Source organism: Ctenocephalides felis, unplaced genomic scaffold, assembly GCF_003426905.1.
Source record: "Ctenocephalides felis isolate EL2017-DRISC unplaced genomic scaffold, ASM342690v1 CF-g0.4_SCAFFOLD_03571, whole genome shotgun sequence".
NCBI classification, from domain to species: Eukaryota; Metazoa; Arthropoda; class Insecta; order Siphonaptera; family Pulicidae; genus Ctenocephalides; species Ctenocephalides felis.
The window spans coordinates 20,466,944-20,492,496 of record NW_020539725.1 but is presented as its reverse complement, the minus strand read 5'-3'; the positions used below and the strand labels follow the sequence as shown (position 1 = coordinate 20,492,496).

Sequence of the window (25,553 nt, the reverse complement as noted above, 5' to 3'; positions counted from 1 at the left end):
ACTCAAGACTGTTAAATATAACACAAATAAAATATGCCTGTACATATTAGGATCATTAAATTTTCTTGTTCAAGATTAAATATTATATATAAATCTCTGAACTTTTAAATGTCACATGTTCTGATAATCTATATGCTTTTGTTATTGAAATTGTATGAGATACATGTATACAACGAATTAGACTTACATTATGTAGTAACACTACATTTTATATACTTATGTCACTTAATTTGGTTCATTTAAAATTAAATTAAAATTAAATGAACAAAGTTAATGTTTGTTGCCGAATTCATGTATTGTTATTTTTTAGTTAAATTCAATAGATGTTTTTATATAACTTCTATAATAGCTTACGCGTGGGTAAGCTAATTAACTGAAGTAAAATTTATTAAAAAAGGTCTTTAAATTCATAGCGTGGGTAAAAAAGACCAACTGAACCTTCACCCTGGCAAAGATGTAAACAATAAAAAAATAGTAAATAAGAAGTATTGAGTTAAAAAAAGCAATTTTACAACAGATAAAATAAATTAAGATTTATTCGAACTCTACTGATGAACAATTCTGTCAAAATACTAGATTAGAGTTATATACAGTGTTATCTTTGTAAAAAATATGCTCATGAAATTTATCCTTTATTATTCCTTTAGCATCGGTTGAATGTAGTAATTATATTGTAAAATCTCTTTAAAGTTAGAAATAAAACTTTGGGTATGTTTGCCCCCTGGCTGTCTCATTTTGGGGGTAAAAAGGAACAGATGACAAATTTTATAAAAATAGTAAAAAATCACTATTCTATAATTAGTCATTAACTGGGAATTTTACTGAACATAGTTTGATAGTTATTTATTTGATACGTGTTATGTGTTGTGACGTAGTTCATTGGGTTTGACTAAAAGTCAAATTGGATCTTTGTGCCCCGCCCTATCCTATATAATAACTAACTGTTTCTATCAGATGTGTGTATTATCACTAGTTTGAATATGGTTTAAAATTCAAAATATATTTTTCAATTTAAAATAATTTGCTAACATTCGAAAAATATGTGGCTATCTCAATTGATAAGTTCTATGTTTCTGTATTAGTATAAAGTTTTAAATTAGGTAAAAAAATAAAACAAATATTTTAAATTTGATTATACTTCAAAAACTTTTATTGATATTTTAAATTTGTTTGGAAAAGCTTGCACTGAAGTAAAATGTATTAAAAAAGGTCTTTAATTTTATTAGAATTTATAAAGGTATATAAAATTTAAATATTCCATACTTTTTAAAAGTTGTTCTCATTTGTCATCCAGTAAAATGTTTCTTACAAATCCAAATTATGTAATGGGTAATTGCTTATTTTGAATTTTTTACGATATCAATATTAATACCAGATCAATACATTTGTATTTTATTACCAATTATATTAATGGACTCATTAATTAAGCAGGTAATTTGTTTGACATTATTGATCTTCGCGCATCGCGCTTGCGGTAAAGTCACATTGAATTAATTTTATTACTTTATATAATAAATTTATGATATATGATATATATATATATATATATATATATATATATATATATATATATATATATATATATATATTTTTGGGGACGCTTTTATATGAAAATGAATATATGAAACAGAGCCATTGAAGACTCAGATATGCAAAGTTCAATATATACTTAATTAAAGCATTTTGTATCTAAGCGCTTTCATAGAAGAGAGTGGTGTGATTTTAGAAGTAATATTAAATAAATTTTAATAGATAAAATATCAAAGTGTGATTGTAATCAGAGTGTATTGTTGACAGTATTATTTTCGATCAAATTAAGTTTTTAATTTTAAATTATATTTGATAAAGAATAAAATTAGTGATTATTTCGATAAAAAGAGAGAGCCATGACTCAACAATCTACAATTTACAATTCTGTAACACCATTCTTTCTCATATGTTTAATGATGGGAACAGCAACATTTCGTTTAAAAACGCATAAAATTATCACTTCTTGGATATATAATATTTTACCATTGACTTTAGTTTGTTTGAATACATATGTTTTCTATCTTGCCACCTTGGATAGGTTTTTCTCAGATAAATTTCAAGCCAATAATAGTATTGAAACAACAACCGATTGTTTTCAAATAATAGGCGCATTCATGGCCCAAACAGCAACATGGATAGAATCAGTTTTTGCTAAAAATTCATTAATGGAAGCATTGAGACGTTTATATGAATTCGATGCTATTATCATAAAACGAATCAAACATGACTTTCGATATGATTATTGGCGAAAAATTTGTATAATTCAACTACTTTCTGGCTTGATAACGTATTCTTTGTTGATTAATACAATATTGTATGCTTACATGATCCGTTTTGATGTAAATTCGGTTCCGGTATGGATAACATACGCCCTTCCCATGGGATCATCAGGTTTGCGATATTTTCAAATGATTAATATGGCCTTTATAATGAGACTACGATTTTGCATAATAAACAATGAATTGCGCAAATTAAGTGAATCATGTCAAAAACAAGAAAAATCTGCGGAATATCGTACAAAAAATTTTACAACGGTTACAAAACAAACTCCACCTCTTGTAAAAAATACTATTACAACAATAACCCATTCTGACCAATTATTTACTAAAAATCTTAAAAATAATGCACTACCTAATTTCAATAATGACATTAAAATAATTGATGTCACTGATGCCGATTCTATTGCCCCCGAAGTTTTGTATCATCCATCCAATTTTGATACTTACAAACCTGTATTCCAAAGTTATAATAAAGCAAAAATTTTAAATTCAAATGCTTTAATAGACCAGTTAGCATTTTTATGTGAGCTGCATGATGAGCTTTGTGACATATGTGGCCTTATTGACAAAGTAAGTTATAAATTAATTTATCAGCTATTAAATTTTATTTAAGTAATTTAAAGCCGATGTTTGATTGGAATGATTTTGTATTGTAAATTTTGTGATGAACAAGTTTTTTGACAATTATATCAATTTTTCGATTTTCGCTCTTCCATTTTTTTGGCCCTATTTCCCTAGAGCTTGTTCACATTGTTATAATCAAATTATGTTAAATTATTTAATTAGTTTCAAAAAGTAGGTATTTAATACATAATTTGATTTTTAATAGTGGCGAATTTCACCAATCATAATAACGAATAAATTTTGAATAAATTTGAAAATTATGTATGAAAAATTCTCATTTGATGGATTTAAAATTTTTAGAAGTGAACTTTTGAAACTTAATTTAATGTTAGTGCTATGCGTAAAAATTAATAAAAATTATGCAAACCAGTATCAAAATTCTGTTAATTACTATGCATATCAACATTGACTATTTTTTCCTTATCCCTATACAATAGAATACAGGCATATATGATTTAGAAAGCTTTGAAACTTAAACATAAAAAACATCATTTATGTTTTTTTGCGTTTTATTTAACTTGTCGTACGGTAAGTTAAAAATTGCTAAAAAATAAATGCAATTTTAAAACGGTTTTTAAAACAATGAATTAATTATCTATCTATTAATATACTTTTTAATATAGTCCTTCAGCTATTCCATGCTGGCAAATATTGCAGTTGCTTTCATATCAACTACTGGACAACTGTATTTAGTATTTACAATATTGACAAATACTAAGTTTGTTAACGATTTGTATACTATCGCATCAGCACTTTGGATTTTGCCTGCAATTGTCCCATTGATTTTATTATGCGCATCTTGCCACATGACGGTGAATGAGGTAAGTATAAACAATAATTATAATTAGTTTTTAATTTTATTTATCGTATCAATATATACGCTAAAACTATTGGATATGCAAGTGTACATTTTTTTATTTAGGTTTTCGACAAAAACCCTTTATCAATTTTGAAAATTCAAAAACTGTTTGAAAATTTTCAGTTGGGAATCGTCCCGATTGGTTTTTGGTAAAGATTAGCCGCGATGTGTTTTCGTGATTCATAGTGAAAAACTTTCTTAAAATAAAAATTGTATAGAGATAGAAATCATAGTCTAAACTAACATCAAATTTGATGGGACTACGACAAATGGTTTAATTATAAAAACTCGCTAAAGTTTGGAATAATGGGCCGTCAGGTTATGCCATGAGTACGTTCGATTGTAATTACTATAATTATAGATTAATTAAACTCATTAACCAACTGTAATTAATTGCATTGGGAGAAAAAACTATTTTGAATGAAAATGTTTGAAATTGTATCTAATTAAACAAATTCTTAATGATTGGGTCTAGTATTTTGGATTCTAATGTCAAAAAGATCAAGAAGTTTGCCTCAAGACAAAATAATACCTACAACTAGTTCAAAAGGTGTCAAGCTAGTCGGTATGATTTGAAATGTCGATAAACCATATAATTGACAAATCGTGTTCTTTTCTGATGAGAAAAACTATTTGATTTTTGTGTGTTTCTAATTTGGGTTATGTATTTAGAGAACCAACTATTTTTGCTGAAGAGTTCGTCTATTTTAACTTATGCAATTTGTTAAGCTAATTTTGTGTAATTATTTCATTGGAAATAAATCTCATCTACACATATATTAGTTTAACTATAATTTGTTTTTTAACATTTTTTTAACTGGGAAAAAAGGACAGCCTTGCAAACTAATTTCGCCGTCCCCCATGCATGGTCTAGCGCCGCCAGTGTTTCTTCTAAGGCAGAGCACCAAATATATATATATATATATATATATATATATATATATATATTTCTCTGAAAGCTCTTAATATTAACTTTTAGATAGTGCGCAATTCAATCGAACTTTTTATGGAAATAGCATGGAAAAAATATTGAAAATTAAAAAAAAATTTTAGGTATAACTTAGCAACAAATGAATTAAAAGTAAAAATTCGATGCTCTGCAAATTTTTTTCATGCTATTTTCATACAAATCTTTAATTGAATTGCGCTCTATCTAAAAGACAATATTAAGAGCTAAAACTTTCAGTGAATTGTTTTTTATCAATTTGGAACCATTTGGGCCCTTGGGAGCAAGGAAATTCGAAAATGTCCATATTAAAGACCACCCTATATATATATATATATATATATATATACATATATATAATCAAATTTCAGGCTAAACAAACAGGACCATTAGTGCACAAAATCAAATCAGAAGCAACTGACGATAGATATAAAGACTTTGTAAGTAATTTGGTTAAAATATGAAATACCAAGTTAATAAAATAGTATAACTTATGCTACGTTTTTGTTAATAGAATATTGTAAAATTGTAACAATATTATAAAATATTTTGCACTATTTCTCTATTAATTATGATACAAAACAGTTGCGTTGATGCCCTACATTGAGTTTTATTATTACTTAGCTTCTTTCTATATATTCTATATATATATGAAAATACTAAGAGCCATAATTGATGCTTTTAGCTACATAGCAATATCAGTAAAGAATTTTCTTTAGACGTTATATATGGTTAAATGATAATATTATTATCTTCAGAAACACGTTAAAACAATTTTTTTCTAGTTGAAAAATTCAAGCATTATTGAGTCCTAATTCAATAATTATATGATAGAAAATATCAAATTGCGTTCATTGCGTTCAACATAGTGAACGCTAGTTCAACAACTAGTTTCCTATAAGGGTGGGCTTGTATCAATAACCTTGGCCTTAATTACATTTTCAAGCATTATTTAATTGACGAATTAATTATTCATATTTGAAAATGCGATTTAAATAGTATCGAATAAATACTAAAAAGTTCTTAATGTTATCTTATATTTTGACATCCGCATTATTTGATAGAAAATAGTTTCAACAATTTTTAAACATTTTATTTAATTACCACTATATTACCACAATATATTTCAACTTTTTCATTCTTTGTAATTACGAAACTTAAGGTTTTGTTTTTGATTTTTAATTGATTAGTATCGATTTAATTGATAAAGTTGATTTGATTACTATCAATAACTTATCATATTTTTTATTTTTTTCTGAAAATGATTTTCTCTATAGGTGGATTTATTTTCTCTCCAGTTAATGCATCAAACTGTAAAATTTTCACCGTGTGGATTTTTCGATGTCGATTTCACTTTATTGTTTGCGGTAAGTTTAATAATGTTAAAAAATATATAGATAAATATTTTTTTATTAATGTGCGAATTTAATAAATTTTCCCAGATGACAGGAGCAATTACTACTTATTTGGTGATATTGATTCAATTTCATCTTAGCGCCTATGAAACACCTGATGATCCAATTACCACGACGCAGATTACTGACCTTGCTTTAATATCAACCACAACCCAATACAGTATGCCGGCGACGTAAACTAGAGGCTTTGACTTGAAACTAGAAAATTAACTTGGAACAGCGCTATTTGTTTGTAAATTAAATTATAATGAATATTACGAAAAACATAAAATTCGGTTTGAAGAATCAATATAAAATATTTAGAATGTTTAATTCTAATTTTATTGTTATTTAATTTATAATACACAGGCGGGGTTTTTTTTTACTTTTGAATAGATATTTGATCTAAATTTTTCATTCTCAGTAACGGCAGGGTTAAAATAATTGTGAATGATAAAATTTTTAAGAATAAACCATTTTTATGTTATTTTTTAAAATTAATGTTTGAAAATTGAAGTTTCATGATTTGCAATGTATCTAAACTTATGTAATTTTAATATCTATGAGATATTTATGAAAACAAGTTATTGTGCAATTTATTTCAAATATAGATGTTATTGATGTTTGAATTTGCTTTTTTGGGGAAAAGTGTTAAGTAAATATAAAATACTAATAAATGATTCAGAAACATCTTCAGATAAAACATAAGAATTCAATCGAGTGCGGAACTCAAGGTGACAAAAAATCAACCTTGTATCTGATAGAATTCTGGATAATTTAATAAATTGTAGCAGGTAATATTGCAACTATATAATAATAGAACAAACGAATAATTTATTTTACTGCATTAAAACAAATGCCTTTTATGGAACATAACAGTTCTAAAAAATAAAATGATTATTGGTTAAATACATTGTTCAGTTTCAGATCGATTGTATTACAATATCCTCAATTAAAATTAATTAATTAACGTAATGGATAAATTGGTTTTCTAAAACCAATTTATGTAAAATTAAGTTAAATATGTAATGTAATTATATTGTCTTCGTACTAGTCTAAAAAATACAAAGTTATAAGGGCTTGTTAAAACATAAGTTAAAACATTTAAAGCTGGCACTACATTTCTTTCTACTACATTTTAATATGCATGATTCTTATCATTCAATATGCTATGGGTGCTAAGAATGGACATGAAACTTTTCACGAAGACAGTTAATAATTTTACCCACTTGGTGTTTTCAATTTTCGAAATTAAAACTACTGAATCACCTAAGCAAATTCTAACATTTAAATATGCTTAAACGATTGACAAATAATCAGGGCATGCGTGCACCGCACGCAGGCAGCCAAATCAGGTAAAGAACAAATTGAAAGGCGGCCAAAACGAAAAGCGGTCGTTTTAAAAATTCACTTAAATTAAAAGACGACTGGATTATGAGGCGGCCAAACTGAAGGTCCCTGAATTTATTCGCAACCGTATTCAAAGCGTGTTCGAATCAAAAAACGGCTAAACTAACCAGCACGATTCTCAAATGGCACCTTTGTAATGGTTTTAGAATTTTAAAAATCGATTCACGAATTAAAGCTATAACGTACACGAAAAATTTGACACTTTTTTGATAAGTCTAAAGAAACGGCTCGGCCGATCGTGAGCACGAGAGCTTATGGAATTTCATCGACTTTTCAATTCGGATTGCGCATTCTTAAGAAAACGTCGACTAAAGATTAAATTTTGACAAAATCATGGTAAAAAGGCGCTGCTTATTTTTTCAAACTAGCTACCTATATATTTATACGATATCGTATATAGCCTATATATAATATTTTTTAGATACCTATGTTTTCGACCATGACCTTTATCGCCAAAATAGTTTTATAATAATCAAAAAAAATCTTTAACAATTAAATATCCGATCGACCGATCGGATATATATATATATATATATATATATATATATATATATATAGCCTATATATAATATTTTTTAGATACCTATGTTTTAGACCAAGACCTTTATCGCCAAAATAGTTTTATAATAATCAAAAAAATCTTTAACAATTAAATATCCGATCGACCGATCTCTCAAAACTAATCAGCAGGTTTCTGAAATGATACCTATTGAATCGTTTCTTAATTTTTAAAATCGATGCAGGATTTTTGGCTAAAATGTGTACGAAAACTTTTCCGTTGATTAGAAACGGCTTGATCGATCGCTGCACAAAACTAACGGACGATAGTCGTTATCGAGTTATATCAAATGGTTTAAAAAATTTTGAAATCGATTTAACCGATTTAATCGATTTAATTTGAGAAAAACGTTGGCGAAAGTCAAAAATCGTATCATATACACTTTCATATACACTTGAAACGTCGAGAAAATATAAAATTTACAAGTCGAATTTTCTGGGGAGAACGTATTTGATATTTTCCTATCATGTTATTTTGAAGGACGACGATATATATATATAATGTATATATATATATATATATATATATATATAAAGATATATATATATATATATATATATATATATATATGAATAAGTTCTTCAAGGGCATACATCAAATAAAAGGCAAAGATTTAGAAGTTAATCTTTAATTTTTCCAAACGTTTCGACATAGTATTTTATGTCATAATTTTGGCACATAATTTTGCACTATCATATATACACTAACTTGTTTTTTTTATTATTTTGTTTTGTAGTCAACTACAGCCTCGGGCTCGGTCACATAAACTACGTTCTCTGTGCAAAATATATTATATATTTCACAAATATTTTGCTATGCTCTGTTCAACAAAATAATAAAAAAAAACAAGTTAGTGTATATATGATAGTGCAAAATTATGTGACTTGCGCTAGCTACTGATGTAAGACCATATTTATATCCACTGATGATGACATAAAATACTATGTCGAAACGTTTGGAAAAATTAAAGATTAACTTCTAAATCTTTGCCTTTTATTTGATGTATGCCCTTGAAGAACTTACTCATATTTTTCAATATCAAAACTAACTTCTTTAACATATATATATATATATATATATATATATATATATATATATATATATATTATTTATTATATTGTCTAGGATATATATGCTCGCACGCAGCGGCCATAGTAAAGACTTTTTCCAAATACGGAAGAAATGTATTTGATCCATGTTGTTTACATACTCCATGCCAGAATTACGGTAAGCACTCATTAAGCACTTCACAGTTCATGCATCTCGGCGACAGGTCGCACTGGTTCGTTTACACGCCTCAAATGTCAATTCCTGTTATTCTTAAATACCTTAAATATTATTCACGAATTTAGTGTAACGAGTAATTTATTTTTCAATTCTGTATATTCAATGTGATGTGATAATTGAAAATGTAGTGAATATATATATTTGTTTTATTAATGTGTAAATTAATAAAGTGGCATAATGCGAAACACATTGCCAAGAATCAGCTTATGGTAACTATATATTTTATTCATTTCATCAATAAAAAAATCTGGACATATTTTACAATTAACACATGATATATTAGATATATTTTGCTTCAATTTTTTACTATTCATATTTTCATTGGTACAAATATGTTTTGTATCTGGAATAATTCAATGTGTTATTAATTCTATGCGTAACGGTTCTTTTTGTAAAGATGATTTCAATCTTGTAATAATATTTACGAACAATATTTACGAATAATATTTACGAATATATATATATATATATATATATATATATATATATATATAATATGCATTTCTTATGCAAGGCATAGTTCTTATAATTCAGAAAAAGAGAAAGGTTTCATATAATGGTAATGTGTGTGTTGTAACTTTTCCTAGATTTTTATATGCGAAATTTCTTCTTACAAAATAAGTTATTTAAATTTACAAATTTATGGTAGACGATAATTAATGAACGTCATATTCGACGTTTTAACATATTCTTATATGCTTCGATTTTTTCAGCTTTTTAATTGAAATCTATTTGTTATTATTCATAACTTTATATTCGAATTTTATACCCATGCGAAATAGAATTAGTTACATTTTCTTATTTATTTGTATTCAAAAGTAATGTTCAGTTTTATTAAAAAGAAATGCATTTATATATTGTTTATTTACTACAACTACACAAAATAATTTAATTTTTATATAAAAACCTATATAACTTAATAACCTAATATAGGAAATAAATATTCTGTTCAATATCTGCATGAATAGGTTATATTAAAACTGTGTTATATTTAATAAATGTAAATGAATAAATCAATTAAAGATCATACTGGTCACTGAATAAATTATCAATATTTTTTCATTAGCATATTTTCCAAGTATTAAAACTATGTATAAAACTCGTATGTTTTGCAAACATTTTTTTTCTTTAAAATTTAATGTTTTTAGTGATCAGTGGTATTTTTGTGGCCAGAGCTTAACGTCAGTTTGCATAATATTTTATTATATTAAAACTGCTGTGTATGCTCAAGGCCTATATTAAATATATTGTCAGGACAAGGTGTGATCAAAATAAAGTCTATTTCGATTATGTATATTACTGACTACATTACCTACTAAATTAGATTACATTACTAAACATTATCAAATGTTTTCATTATTGGTGATATATAATAATATCATGTGTTTTATTTTATAGAACTCAACATGGTATCCGCAACATTTAGTTTACGAATATTTTTGGTGACAGGATGGATGTTTTTAGGTAATGGTCAGCATAATTATTTCTAATGTAGTTAACAATAATGAAATGCACATTCACAAAAATTTTAAGTTAAATTTACACCATGCTTAGGTTGACATCATAATTTTGTCATCAATAGTAGTAGTTGTTTTTTTTATTTTTCTATTTCCTTGGAATAAGACTCCTCTCATACTATTATCCATAAGTAATATCTGTTTCTCATTTCATCTACAAGCGAATCTGCTTTATATAAATTACAGAACCACTGCCTAGCTTCGAGATATGTGCTTTAGATTTCATTCTTTGGGTTTTGATCCAAATGTAATTCCCAACTATTGAAGATGAAAATTACAGTTTTGAAAAACGAAAATTCAATAACTATATCATATAAATATGTCTTTAGTTCATGTTTTAACTGACCAAATCCTGAGCTTAAGATTATAGTTCTGACATGTTATAAATTATGCGTGCATTTGTAATTAATTTGCTTGATGTAATTTGAAACAAATCTATATACTAAAAAAACAATTTATTTATTTGCAATACAGTTCCATATATTTATTTGCTTACTTGAAATATAGCCTTTTCTTACTCATTAGCAAGTGTATTCGGATATTCAAATCATCCACCAGTATTTGACCAAGATATGAACCAGCTGACTTTACTGGAGTCTACACCAGTGGGTTCTTTGGTATATACGTTAAAGGGTCATGATCCTGAAGGATCGCCTGTGGTTTACGGTTTGCTTGGAACTGAACACTTTTCTGTGGATCCGGAGTCTGGAGACGTAACTATCATCAAACAGTTGGACCGAGAAGTGAGATAAAATAGATACTTGTAGTTAATAAAACTTGACAAATCATTTGTACTAATAAAATTTTTATTTATTTTATTTGTATGGAGTTTAATAATCTTCTTTGTATATGCAATTAATAATGCTATAACAATCCAACATAAATCTTTAAATGCATAACAGTAATATTTCTATTTTTCAAAGCATGCAAAAAATTATCAATCTTTAAAGTTCAATAGTTGAAGATGCAAATAGTTTAAATATATATTTGAACACAGTAACAAACAATACAGCAACATTTACTGAATATAGTTACGAACTTAATAATAAAAGTGTAAAAACTTTGAATTCTCTTAAAAAAATATTAAAGTGAACATTTTGATAAAATGTTTCCAGAATCGGGTAGAAACTTGTAACTATAATTTTCAGTTATATCTTGTGCAACAAATGAATTAAATGATTTTTTGGCAAGTGCATAAATTACATTCAAAATTTAATGTTTTTATTTTTTTGCATTTTTGGCAGACTGAAGATACGTTGAAATTCTTTGTAACATTGGAGGATTTGATACCCACAGAAACTGGTTCATTCGGCAAAGTTCGAAATAACTTTGTGAAAGTAGCTATATCTGTTATTATATTGGATGATAACGACAACACACCAAGATTTATTAATGTAAGTTATGTGCATAATTATCTTACATCATATGTTTACAATTAATTAATTTAAATTTCACATCTTTAAAAACAAAAATTTTAATAAACTTTTTTAATATTTTGCTTATTGCTTATAATGTATATAATAATTAACATGTTAAATATTTGATATATTTTCATTTGCCACACTTCCAGGCCATGGAGGCAGGATGTTAAATTTCAGTTAGGTAATAAAATAATTGTGTTGCGTTGTTGTACACAACACAAGTGTACATGTTTTATATGTCGTGTGTGTGTGTATATGAAAGTGTGTATGTATGCAATAATATATGTATAAATGTATATATGCTATAAATACTACAATTTAATAATAAAATATTGTAATAATGTTTAATATGCACATGTCTGACAATAACTCTAATTTTATGAAATTAGCTTCCATACGAAGCAGAAGCAGCTGAAGATGTGGCTATTGGCACCACAGTTTTTTCTGGTATCTTAGTAACTGATCCTGACTCAGTTGGTGAAACACTTTCAGTCACATGCAACTCTGAAAATAATCCTGATGCTTGTAGTAAATTTGAGGTTAGTAACCTATTGTAAATAAAGTAAAATATATAATGTAATATTTACAATATTATATTAAAAAATGCAGAGCAATCCTAATAATACATTAAACATACACTTTTGATATGCTGTGTCCTTCATATTCTATTGCATGATTCTTGGATGTATTGAAGTCAATTTTGAAGTGAATTAAGTGGTTTATGTTCTTCTAAATATTAGAATATTCAAATTAAGATATTGCTTATTACGGCGCAGCAACTTAATAATAATCATGAGTATGCAAATTAAAAGTACATTCTGATTAAACCAGTAAAGAACTGTTGATTCTAGCAATTGTCCACCTGGACTCTTTATCAAGACCGATATAAGAAACCTTGAAAAATTACTGCTTTATATTGTTATTGATATTATTTTACATTGTTTTGAATATTTTTTCATAGTGTGTCGTTTATTAATACATCCATTATCTAATCAGTCTTAAGTAATAATAGTCTTTCACTGAGAAATCATTGTATGTGTTTAATTATTGTAACACAATTTGTAATCTCATTTTAATACTCAGTGACACTTCATACACACATGTAAATACACAGACATAGTGTGTACATAATATGATATAATATATATAGGCATTTTTTTTAATAATTTCAAATATTGCAGGTTGTTACTATATCAGCATCTCAAAGTGAATTCAGAGGTGCTGTTATCACGACAGAATTGTTAAACTACGATCAGAATCAAATACACCAAATTGAAATAATTACTTCAGTAAGTAATAGTTTATGCATAAGTTCTGCAATTCAAGATAATTGAGAACATGCAGGTTATTTATCTAAAATGAAGTGGGTTGTGCTCATTTAAAATTTATGACTACAATAGATTACTGAATTTTAATTAGCTTACAAATAACTTATTTATTAATTTGAGTATTTTCCTAGTTTTAGAAATAATACTTTAGCTTAAGCTTTCGATTAAATTATTACAATTTGGAACTCATTGAAAACAAGGTATTTTGATTTAATAAAGTTTCTTCAATCGTTTTAATAAATTTGGAAATGTAACACTCTTAGGATGGACTGTTCAATAGCACATCAGTCGTCGAACTGCGCGTTCAAGATGTTCAAGACACTCCGCCTATTTTTATTGGATCTCTGTCTGCTGTATTAGCAGAAAATGCCCCTATTGGAACATTGGTGATGACATTTTTAGCAAGAGATGGAGATAAAGGGTCACCGAGAGAAATTAGATACTCTCTCATTAACAGTAAGTATTGCATTAAGTTCAATATTTATGTTGAATAAATGACTAAAAATTATATTTTGCAGATCCTTTTAATTACTTCACATTAGATCCTATGAATGGAGAATTGCGAACTGGTAGGCCTATTGACAGGGAAATTTTATCAGATGCTACGGGAGTTATATCAATAGCTGTTCAGGTAATTTACATTTGTATGTATACACAAGAATTTGAATCATTTGATCAAAGAAGAATTATTATGTCAACTGTTTATTATCACTGAATGTATTTTCAATTTTGATTTAAAGCATATTGTACATTGTAATACATTGTTAAATATATTGTTTTTCTTTATCCTAGGCACAAGAAGTTATTGGATCAGCACCTGTAGATTCATCTGATGCCGTTACTTCCGCGATAGCCTTTATAACAGTGAAAGATGTTAATGATTCTCCGCCAATATTTAACCACGCCGAATATAGTATTTCCATTCCTGAAAACACACCTATTGGAACACCTTTACCTAATCTTGATATGTTTGTTCATGATCCTGATGTGGTATGTATTTAGTGTAATGTAATTTCATATGTTTGACTGCACAACAAATATATAATGTTTTCACGGTTTTTAGTACCAAGAAATAAACATAATATAGGGTTGCCATACCAACACTGTTATGGTCTATTTTACTAGAGTCTTACTTTTAGTTTTGAGTTTCAACATTTGACCTTATTTATATACATTTATATTAATATTGTTGTTTAGTGTATAAATTTAAATATCAGAACTTGTGTTGACAAAGTTCTAGTTATTCTCAAAGAATGGAATTAAGGGGGGAAGTCCATATAGACGCATAAAAATAGGTCATATTTTAAACATATTTTTAAACGTGATGTAATTATTTTATTGTTTTTAAACTTTAACACAACTTTATTTAACCCTTTTAGAGTACAAAAAGAGATTTTTATTTCAAAGATTTATTTATTTTTTCAAAATGGCGGCTCGAGATAACTTTTTGTGGACTGCCTCCGGCGCGAGGTCCAAAACTGCTGCATTTCTCACTCAACCATCGATCTGAAAAAAATTTATTTTAATGTTTTCTTTTGAGAACATATTAATGGAAAGGATAAACCTATAAAATTTTAAAAAAGTATAAAATTCAATGAAAAACAAGCCTTTGAAAAAAAAATCTGAATTTGTGGCTATTTTTTTGACATTTTGGACCCCAGAAAATACTTTATCAACGCGAAAGATCTAAAGATTTAGGTTTATCCTTCCGATAATAATATAGAGAAAAGCCTCACCAAATTTCAGACAAATCGATACATAACTTTTTGAGCTACAACACGAGCAGTTTTTGAAAACACAGTTTCGAGATAATCGCGTTTAAAGATTTAGTAAAGGAAAATGACCAGTTTTAGTTACTTACCGATTAATCTGCATTCCCAGGTCCATTAAATAGTCCTTCCTTATCTTCAAAAAGCTGATTTTCTGTAAGTTGTTGTTGTTTGCGAGCTGTACGAGCATCTTTTATTTGTGAAAGGCTGCTACGATCCTGTCAAGTTATTCGCGCCTCATCAGTATTATCAGCATATGCTTTAGCATAAGTACCAACAGTCAAATTCAGAAGGTTCATTATTCTTAATATTGAACTCAAACCTTCATTAAATATCCTAGCTGCAATATATGGTGAAATTTCAACTACCCTTTGTCCACACTGTGGGTCTTTTGGTGATAGTCGCCAAACTGTCGCGTTGAAACTTTCATTCGCGTTCTGCGTATGATCACCAAGGCATCGTTCAAGTAAATCGTCTTTGGACAAATCTTCATATATTGGTGAAAGATGCTGTTGCATTTCTTTACCAAGTAATGGAGCTAAATCTACGTCTAGAGGATCTTGACCACTGGCACTTTTATTATGACTTGTACTGGCGTCAATTTTTTCACCTGCTTTATCAGTAAACTGTTTGCCCTGATAACGTCTTTTTTAGTGTTATTTTGTGCAATATTACTTCATTACTTCGCTTACCTTTTAGATAATTCGGCATTTTTACGTATTGAAATGAACTGAACACTACGAATTTTCCAGCTAAACTAACTATATTTCTTGACTAACTTTTGTTCGTATACCAATATTCTACATGTACTAAGGTACATAGAAGTCTTCTGGTTGTAGGACAAAAGAAGTATTTCTAGTTATTAAGATGGAAGAGACCCTTTCACTTGAAATTTAACAATACGCTTGATCGCTTGACAATGCGCACTCCGACCCGCCCCGTTATGTTAGCTATAATTTTGTTAATATAAGAGATTTTTTTTTGTCGACTCGTCAATATACGCTCAACATACTATACTTGCAGATTATCGAAGAAGAAAAAAATCTTTTTTTTGAGAATTTTATATGAACTTTCCCCCTTAACATAATTGAAAGATAACAATTAATAAAATTCAAATAAATTGTTTTCGAATTGTCTAGTTTATAAAATATGCAAAGAAAATTATTGATGGTATATTACATAATTATATAGGAATATAAAATCAAGTTTATATTTGATAATTTGCTTTTTGAAATCTCATCATATTAAATTATTATGTTTTATATTATATATCAGGGTCAAAATGCATTATTCACATTGCGCCTTGAAGATGTGACTGGTGTTTTTGAAGTGGAACCTACTGAAGTTTCTGGATCTTCATCTGTCAGTATTCGTCTGGCAAGAGGGTCTTTAGATTATGAAAATCCTAATCAACGGAAATCTATAGTTCTTGTGATAGCGGAAGAAATTGGCGGGACCGTAAAACATTCTTCTACGGCTACACTTACAGTCACTATGACTGATACAAATGACAACCAACCAAAATTTGAAAAAGATGATTATAGTGCCAGCATCTCTGAGGACTTATTGCCTGGTAGCTACGTGACGTCCGTCACAGCCATGGATTATGACAGTGGAGTCTTTGGAAAGCAGGGTATAGTTTATCAAATGTTTGGCAGCGGCGTGGAACTATTTAATGTTAACAGAAAAACGGGTGAAATCACAGTTGCTCAATGCGAGACACCTGGGGTTAAACCATGTTTGGATTTTGAGGATAAGCAGAAATATTACCTAACCTTGAAAGCGACTGATGACAATGGTAATGGGCTTAGTAGTGTGGTATCACTAATGATAAATTTGCTGGATGCTAATGACAACACGCCTGTATGCCATCCAGCAACTCAAAATGTTATTTTAGATGAGGATTCTAAAGAATTTTCTATTCCTCTTATTGTTTTGGCTAAAGATGATGATGTGACTTCTGAGATAAAATATAAGCTGCATACTAAAAATATGTCTGATATTTTTGCCGTAGACTCTTTTACTGGTGAAATAAAATTGAGGAATGCAACAGCTAATGGTCTGGCAAATGCTTTTGGCGAAACGAATATTTTAGCTATTGAAGCCAGTGATGAATTACATTCAGCACTGTGTTTAGTGAATTTTACTATAAGAGATGTCAATAATAATGCACCAATATTTATACAGAGTTACCAAGAAATAGATGTCCTAGAAAGTGTGGAATTAAAATCAGTGATAACTAAGATTACTGCAAAGGATAATGATAAGGGTCGCAATGCTGAATTGTTTTATGGAATTCAAAAAGGAGGTCTGGAAGATTTTGTTATTGGAAATAATGACGGCATAGTGACAGTAGCTAAAAAGCTTGATTACGACAGAAGAAAAACATACAATATAGAAATTATTGCAAAAGACTACGGAAGCCCCAGCCTTACAGGTACTGCAACTTTGGTAGTCAATGTACTAAATGTGAATGATAAAAGCCCATATTTTACTCCAACTATACAGTATATTGAAGTGTTAGAAGACGTAAATGTAGGAGAAGCGATTTATAAATTATCTGCAGAAGATCCTGACCTTAATTCAACTGATTTTTTGAGTTTTTCTTTGGGAAGTTCGATCACCGCCGTAGACAAAAATGGAAATCCAATCACAAGCGAGGAAAATTATAAGGATTTATTCTCAGTCGATGAAGCTACTGGAGTCGTTCGTACAACGCAAAAATTACAACGTGATTCTTATGCAGTTTGCGATTAACTGTGTTTGTTCAGGATACAAGCGCCCCCACATTACAAATAGGAAAGGGAACATTAGTTATATCAATTGTTTTGTCAAATAAATATCCGCCAGTTTTTCAGTATTCCAAAATGCATCGGAACCAATCGAGTTTTGTGCAAGTTTTAGAAGAACAGCCGATAGGCACAGTGCTGGACACTTATGTTGCAACAGATGTAGATTCATCCATAGCGCGGTACGAAATAATTCCAGAAAATGCATATTTTGAAGTAGAAAATACAACGGGTGTTATTAAAAGCAAAAGAAGAATAGATTTTGAAAAAATAAAATCTATATATTTTACATTAATAGCTATTGATGATGGCATTCCTCCTTTGAACACGAGTTTGCAAATATCTGTCACAGTGGTCAATATTAATGACAATAAGCCTATTTTCAATCAGAGTTCTTACTCAATGCTCATTCTGGAAAATTCTTCACCTGGTACAGTGGTAGGACAAGTCTACGCCACGGATGACGATGAGGGCATGTTTGGAGATTTAACATATTCTCTACACGGCGAACCTAATAACTATTTCATGATCAATGAAATGAACGGGATAGTATATGTTTCTAATGCAACGACCATAGACAGAGAATTGCACACTGAAGTAAACCTAACAGTTATAGCTTCTGATAATGCACCCGACGCCATAAGAAAAACGGCAACTGCAAGTTTGTTGATAAAAATTTTAGATGAAAATGATAATGGACCAATTTTTGAACATCATATTTATCATGGCTCAGTAGATGAAAACATTGCTGTTTCTCCGCCTACAGCTATTTTACAAGTTAACGCGCAGGATCCAGATTCTGGACTCAATGGTACTGTCCAATACATGATCAAAAGTGGGAATGAAGATGGAAAATTTAAATTAGATCCTTCTACAGGAATTCTTTATCCAGCAATGAGTTTATTGAACCACACGGGTCAATACATTTTGATTATTGAAGCCAAAGATTTAAATGGCACAGGAGTATACACTGCTTCTACAACAATTTCGGTATTTGTGGCTGGTATAAATATTCATAGACCTGTGTTTATAAATCCTCAGTTAGTAAACAGTACAGTGCAAATACTGGAAAATGCTGCTCTACCAGGTCATGTGATCATGACTGTAAAAGCTGTCGATTATGATTACGGTGACAATGGTCGAGTGACATATCATTTGAAGGTCAGCAACAACAATGTCCAAGAAACAGATCATTTTATAATAGACAGTGTTACTGGAGAACTACGAATAAAACAATTTATTGACCGTAAAAAGTCATCTATTTATGAGTTGATATTAGTTGCCAAAGACCAAGCAAATCATCTATCGCACGAGACGTTGAGAACTTTGACTGTTGTGATTGTAGGCACTAATAAATACGAGCCATCATTTTTAGTCAATTATCAATTTTATTTGAAAGAAAATTCTGAAAGATATACAAGAATTGGAAAAGTACAAGCGATAGATCAAGATGATGAACCGCACGCTGTCATATATTATTATATTATTTTGGGTAATGGTAATAACTCATTCAAAATTGACAAAAAAGAAGGCATTTTATATACAAATGCAGTCTTTGATAGAGAAGAAAAAGAACTATATTCTTTGTATATACACGCAAGTAATAATGCTAATCTCAATATATCTGAAAGTATGAGTCTTATGAAATCAGATTCAGCAACTGATAAAAGTTTGACAAAGGTTGAAATATATATTACCGATGAAAATGACAACCCGCCTGTGTTTAGTAAATCTTTATATTATGCAGGTGAGTTTTCTTATCACCTAATAAATCCATATGATTATTGATATATTTATATTTGGATATTAAAATTTTAAAAAGATCGTAGTTCAAATTACATTAGTATAATAGGATTATACTAATAGGATCCTATAACATGTATTGCAGATTATGGAAATTCTAAAGTCCGCGTTTCAACTAATGATCGCCATATAATCGTAAGAATTATTCAATATTTACCCAAATATAAAGAATTCTATGGACTTATTTAGTGATGTCTCATTTATATATATATATATATATATATATATATATATAAATTACAGTATCTATGTATTTATAAATTTTAGGTATAAACTCGTACGCTGTTCCTGGAGATTCAGTTATTTCGGTGATTGCTACAGACCCTGATCAAGGACTCAATGGGACATTGACTTACAGTTTAGATGCCGTAAGACTCAAACGAACTATTGCTATGCCTTCTGATGGCAATCAGGTCAGTTTATGCACATTGACATTTTTTTAATCATTAACGCATTGAGACATTTATACCAGATCTAGGTACTACAGATAAAGTTTATTGTGCTTCAAGTTCATATTAAATTTTTTTTGTTTATCACTATAATATATACAGGATCTGAAAGCATCATACTATAGATGTGAATGCTCTTATTTGAATATTTAATTAGTATTAATTTAAATCACATTTATATATATATACTCTATATAATAGAATATTTTTGCAGTCTCAATTTAGTAGCACTAGTGCCATTGGCGGAGCTCTAGTACCGCCGCCATTTATCATAGCTGCAGACGGTAGAATTTCGACAGCAGAGCATATGTTGGGGTACGACCAGGAACGTTTCTTGCTTGAAATTTCTGCTCAAGAAGTATCTGAGCCGAATCGACGCGCAAATGCAGTTGTGCATGTAAGTATTATAGTAGTATTGAATCAAAACTAAATGGTGGAAATAAATTTCTGTAACTACCAAGTTATTATTCATTTTTATGTAAGAGTCTAAAGTAAAGAACTAGAAAAAGTTTTATTACTTTAGAGTTTTGACTGGGTCACCTTCAAAATCACAACATCTACTGATTTTTAAAACAAATTCTTCTGATTTTTTAAACTGCTCATAAATCGGAGTCTGATTGCTAGGATTCACTCTGATATTTTTATAATTTTATAATGTTTTAATTTTGAACTATATTAATAGTAAATTTTATGCTTTTGTTTCCTTATTATACTTATTATATTAATAATTATAATTATAAATAGAATTGTATTTTACTTTACTTTTATTTTTATATGTATCTATTACATATATATAGTTTCTTAATAGCTCATAAATTAAGAAAAGCAAATAGGAAAAGTATTATGTAAAACTTCAGGTGAAAAGATTTAATGTATGTGACTTTTACTATAGGCTTTATCATTTGTAATAATTTAAATCTAATCTGGTTGGTAAATTATTTTAGGTCTGGGTATACAATCCAGAGCAATTAATACGAGTAATATTTTCACAACCTGCTGATGAGATCTACGCCCGCCAAGAAGAAATATTAACGGAATTGTCGAATATAACTGGAAGACTAGTCGTTGTTGATGATATAAGATATCATGTTGATTCTATTGGTAGGGATGTTGTTTAAAAATAATTTATTAGTATTATGCATGCAATTTAAATTGTGAAGATGTTTTATTTATGTATTTTTATACATCAAAGTTTATTTGATCACACATTATTTATTGATTAGATTTTTGTAATCGGGTTTTAAGTTAAAAGAGAAAAAACATAGGCCTATTTAAAACCATAACTGTTTTTTTTATTCAATTAATTCAGAAATTTTCCGATTTGCGAATAATTATGATCGGTAAGATTTCCGAAAATTTCACAACTTGTTATGACACTGATTTAATTTTCTAATTTTAAATGTTTAGAATCTTGACGTCAAGTAAGCTTAGATTTTGGCTCCATAAATTTTCTTGAACTGAACAATCTTTATCATTCCAATATATAGAAAAAAGATCAGGTCAAATAGTGTTGCGAATTTCAAGAATCGCGGTCTGAATACAATTTTAAATGATATAGTTTTGTGTATAGATGCATTGACAAATTGTAGCTTGATTATTTGAGTAATGAAAATTCCAATTGCAGAATATTAACTCTATTAAGTTCATTACTTCATCAGGTAATGTGCGCGATAACTGGTCTGATATGTATCTTCACATTGTCGATCCGACGAGTCTACAAATCGCACCAACCGGTGATGTATTACGGGATATAGATGAGAAATATGATCAACTGACTGACTATTATGCTGGTTATGCCGTGGAAAACATTGTTCCTGCATTCAGAGAACGATCTGAAAGGACTTTTGGCGCTGCGCTGGGTGCAGTAATTGCATTGACCGTGATGCTTTTCATCGGAGCTGTTGCTCTGTTGGTTGTTTGCTGCTCCTTAAAACAATGGTACATTGCATAGTGTAGATTGAGTTTATTTTATAGTAAACAGGAAATCAGTGCATGACTTGTTCATCGACACTCTGTTTTCACTAGTTTCAATATTGATGTTAAATTTTACTCATGTTTTTAATAATTTCATCTTACCTAGTGGTAATATCTTCTCATTTGAGTACCTAAATTAATTCTTATTTCCTTTTTGGAGAGATCCACTCTTAATATCTGTTTTTATGGAAATGATATACAGTAATTTAATCCCTTTAAGACGATTTTTCAGAGACCGATAAAAGACGCTTCTTAAGCGCGAAGATGTATTATGCGATGTAGAAACAATATTATATTATTATGTACGAAAAATCATATTTTTCATACTCTAGAAACGTTTGTAGTTTGTCGTCGCTGATTGTCGGAGATTGTTGATTTTAACTAATGATTATATATGTATACCTATGAGTATGCGCATAAAATGCTGCAAAAAATTGTACAGTAAAGAGTTTCAAATTCAAATCTACACTTTCCAAATACTACATATATATTTAGATTTTTAAATGGATATTGATTTTTTTAACTGAATATTATCGAATTTCTTTCATTTTAATATGAAAAGTCATTATTATAATGTCGATTTGAGTTTTGTTTGTAATTAATGAAATTTAAGATTTGGGTATTACAATTTTTATAACTTCATTATTAATTTTTAAGGCCATGAATAAATGAATTTTGTTAACACAAAATGTATCATATTATAACAATGTAAAATTCTTTTAAAATAAATATATTTATTATTTTTGTGAGTAATTATATGAACGCTTATTATGATAGGTCATTATATACTAATTGGCAATGTTTACCTGTTACAGGAAATATACAGCACCTGTATACAGCTCAAATGGAATGGGAGAATTGATTGAAAAACAAAGCGTAGAAAGCATCAACACTACAGAAAATCCTTTGTGGATGGAGCAGTGAGTACTAAAAGCTAGATATTTAAAAATGTTGGTTGGGAAAAGAGAAAGATTTGATATTTTACTTACAAATTCCATGTGGGCATTAATTAATCTGTTACCTAGATTTAAGTGTTGTTTTTAATGTGTTTTATATCTCACAATTGTTAATTTTTGTAGAGTATATTTTCAAAGTTAAACTTTTTGAATTTGAAAGATTTAAAATGTAGAGATTAAAATTTGAATATATTTTATTTCATTGTTTTGCTTTCAGGAAATTGAAATTGTATGAAGAGCAAGAGTTAACAATGCAAGTCTTTAGTGATCCGGAAGTTCTTGCACCAGGAAAAGAAATTGTTGATGTATTACAGGTACATAATATTAATGTTACAAAATTTTATCGATCTCAAGTTGAATCAAAAGCATCTTTTCTCAAATGAGTATTATTCATTTTGATGCTTTACTATTCATTTATAGTGTGCCAAATATTTCTGTTTCAAAAAGTTTGATGATATTTAGAGCAATGTATCTATTTTACAAAATCATATTCATATTATAGATTGACAATACATATGCTACAATAAATCCACTGATGAGGGGAACATCATTAAATGCTTCATTAGATCTGAATGATGATTATGCAACATTAAGCAGTAGCATATTTACCCCACATAGAGTTCTTCAAGAATTTTCTGCTGAAAACTGAATGACACTTTTCATTTTTCATTCAATACTACTGCTAATGAATGCATGCGCTTGGGCTTTAAGAATCAGTATTAAAATTTAAGTGAAATCATTAAATTGAACTATTACAGTCGAAGTGAAGGAAGTAGAAGTCGAGGAATGCTTCAAAGCCAAGTAATACCAGGCAAGGTATTAGAAAGTATGCCAATAGCATAATTTAATTTCTGTTTACTAATGCTTTAACAAGAAAAGGTACAAAATAAATCAAGTGAAAGTTTTAAGATAATGTTTTAACATGAAATATTGTTTGGTATTTTATAAAAAACAATTGTATTAAATAGTCGAAATTTAATGCACTTGTATTTAGAACCTGATTGAATTAAAATTTTTGCGTAATAAGTAATATAAAATAAATATTATTGTAAATAATTACTTATTATTATTAATTGTTTCTATTTTATTGTGATTTGCTCTTCACATTGCATATAATCTCTTTAAATAGTTATTTCCTATTACAATTTAAATACTCATTTACATGCTACAAGCATTACAATTTCTTGTTAAACATGAAGTAATTTATTGATATTTAACACTAAACCTACCAGATCGGTCAAATGACCGCTTTTGAAACTTTAGTCGGGATTATTAAATTTGGTTTTTATATTTCTTCAACTTAAGGCATGACTTTTTCTGTAATATAAGATCATTTAATTTTTTGGTGTCTATTATTCATTATGTTTCATATCTCATACATATACATACATTTCATACATATGTACTTCTAGACTAGTTGATTATTAGAAAAGGTTTATTGTTTATTTATAAAAAGAATATAAGATTTTTGAACATTATATCATTTTATTATAATAGTTACATATATTGCAATTAAACCTTCTGAAGTTATTCCCAAACTCCTCACTGCTCCATTTACAGGATGCGGTAGAAATATAGCCCCTGATAACTATTTTACAAGCTTATCTTTGGCAACAAATCTTTTATCAAAGAGAACTACCCTATATTGTTTTATGTATAGTGTTCAAAAATCTTATTTTTTTATAAATAAACAATAAACCTCTTCTAATAATCAACTAGCAATGAAAATTTTAAAAACGGTAATTTGACCACCACCGGTAGGAATAGATATACATATAATGTTGGTAGGTTTAGTGTTAATAGATATAGTTTTGTAATGAGTAATTTAAGCATTATTATTTATGAGTCTAGAGTCAGTGATCCGGATCTTGTGATAAGAAGAAATTACAGCAAATATTAGACACTTCTTGATATTGTATTTTAATCTTCACTATTGAGATTAGAACATAAGTTTTGTGACAAAATGTTTGATATTTATGTATTCGTTAATGCAGAGTTTAAAATACTACCACTAATACTATGGCATCATTTTAGTTCTATGAAACAATTTATGGTGGGATATATAGCAACATATCAAATTTTTTATGCACTTTTTAAAAATACAGATAAAAAAATATTGTCAATTTATTCAACAATTTATTACCCAGCATTTAATGCTA

At 28.5% G+C, this 25,553-nt stretch overlaps 1 protein-coding gene across 1 annotated transcript; it reads left to right on the top strand.

The window, feature by feature from the left end:
* The first annotated feature begins 9,434 nt into the window (after window positions 1-9,434).
* On the top strand, window positions 9,435-24,269 carry LOC113384825 (cadherin-87A-like). Its single transcript, XM_026622591.1, is given in 18 exon segments — window positions 9,435-9,597; window positions 10,787-10,852; window positions 11,431-11,648; window positions 12,150-12,299; window positions 12,716-12,865; window positions 13,508-13,615; window positions 13,918-14,110; window positions 14,173-14,285; window positions 14,447-14,644; window positions 16,699-18,169; window positions 18,172-19,959; window positions 20,283-20,428; window positions 20,679-20,861; window positions 21,409-21,565; window positions 22,123-22,402; window positions 23,254-23,358; window positions 23,612-23,708; window positions 23,897-24,269. Coding segments are annotated over 17 exon segments (5,562 nt in total). The 5' UTR covers window positions 9,435-9,597; window positions 10,787-10,794; the 3' UTR covers window positions 24,044-24,269.
* The last annotated feature ends 1,284 nt before the right edge of the window (window positions 24,270-25,553 follow it).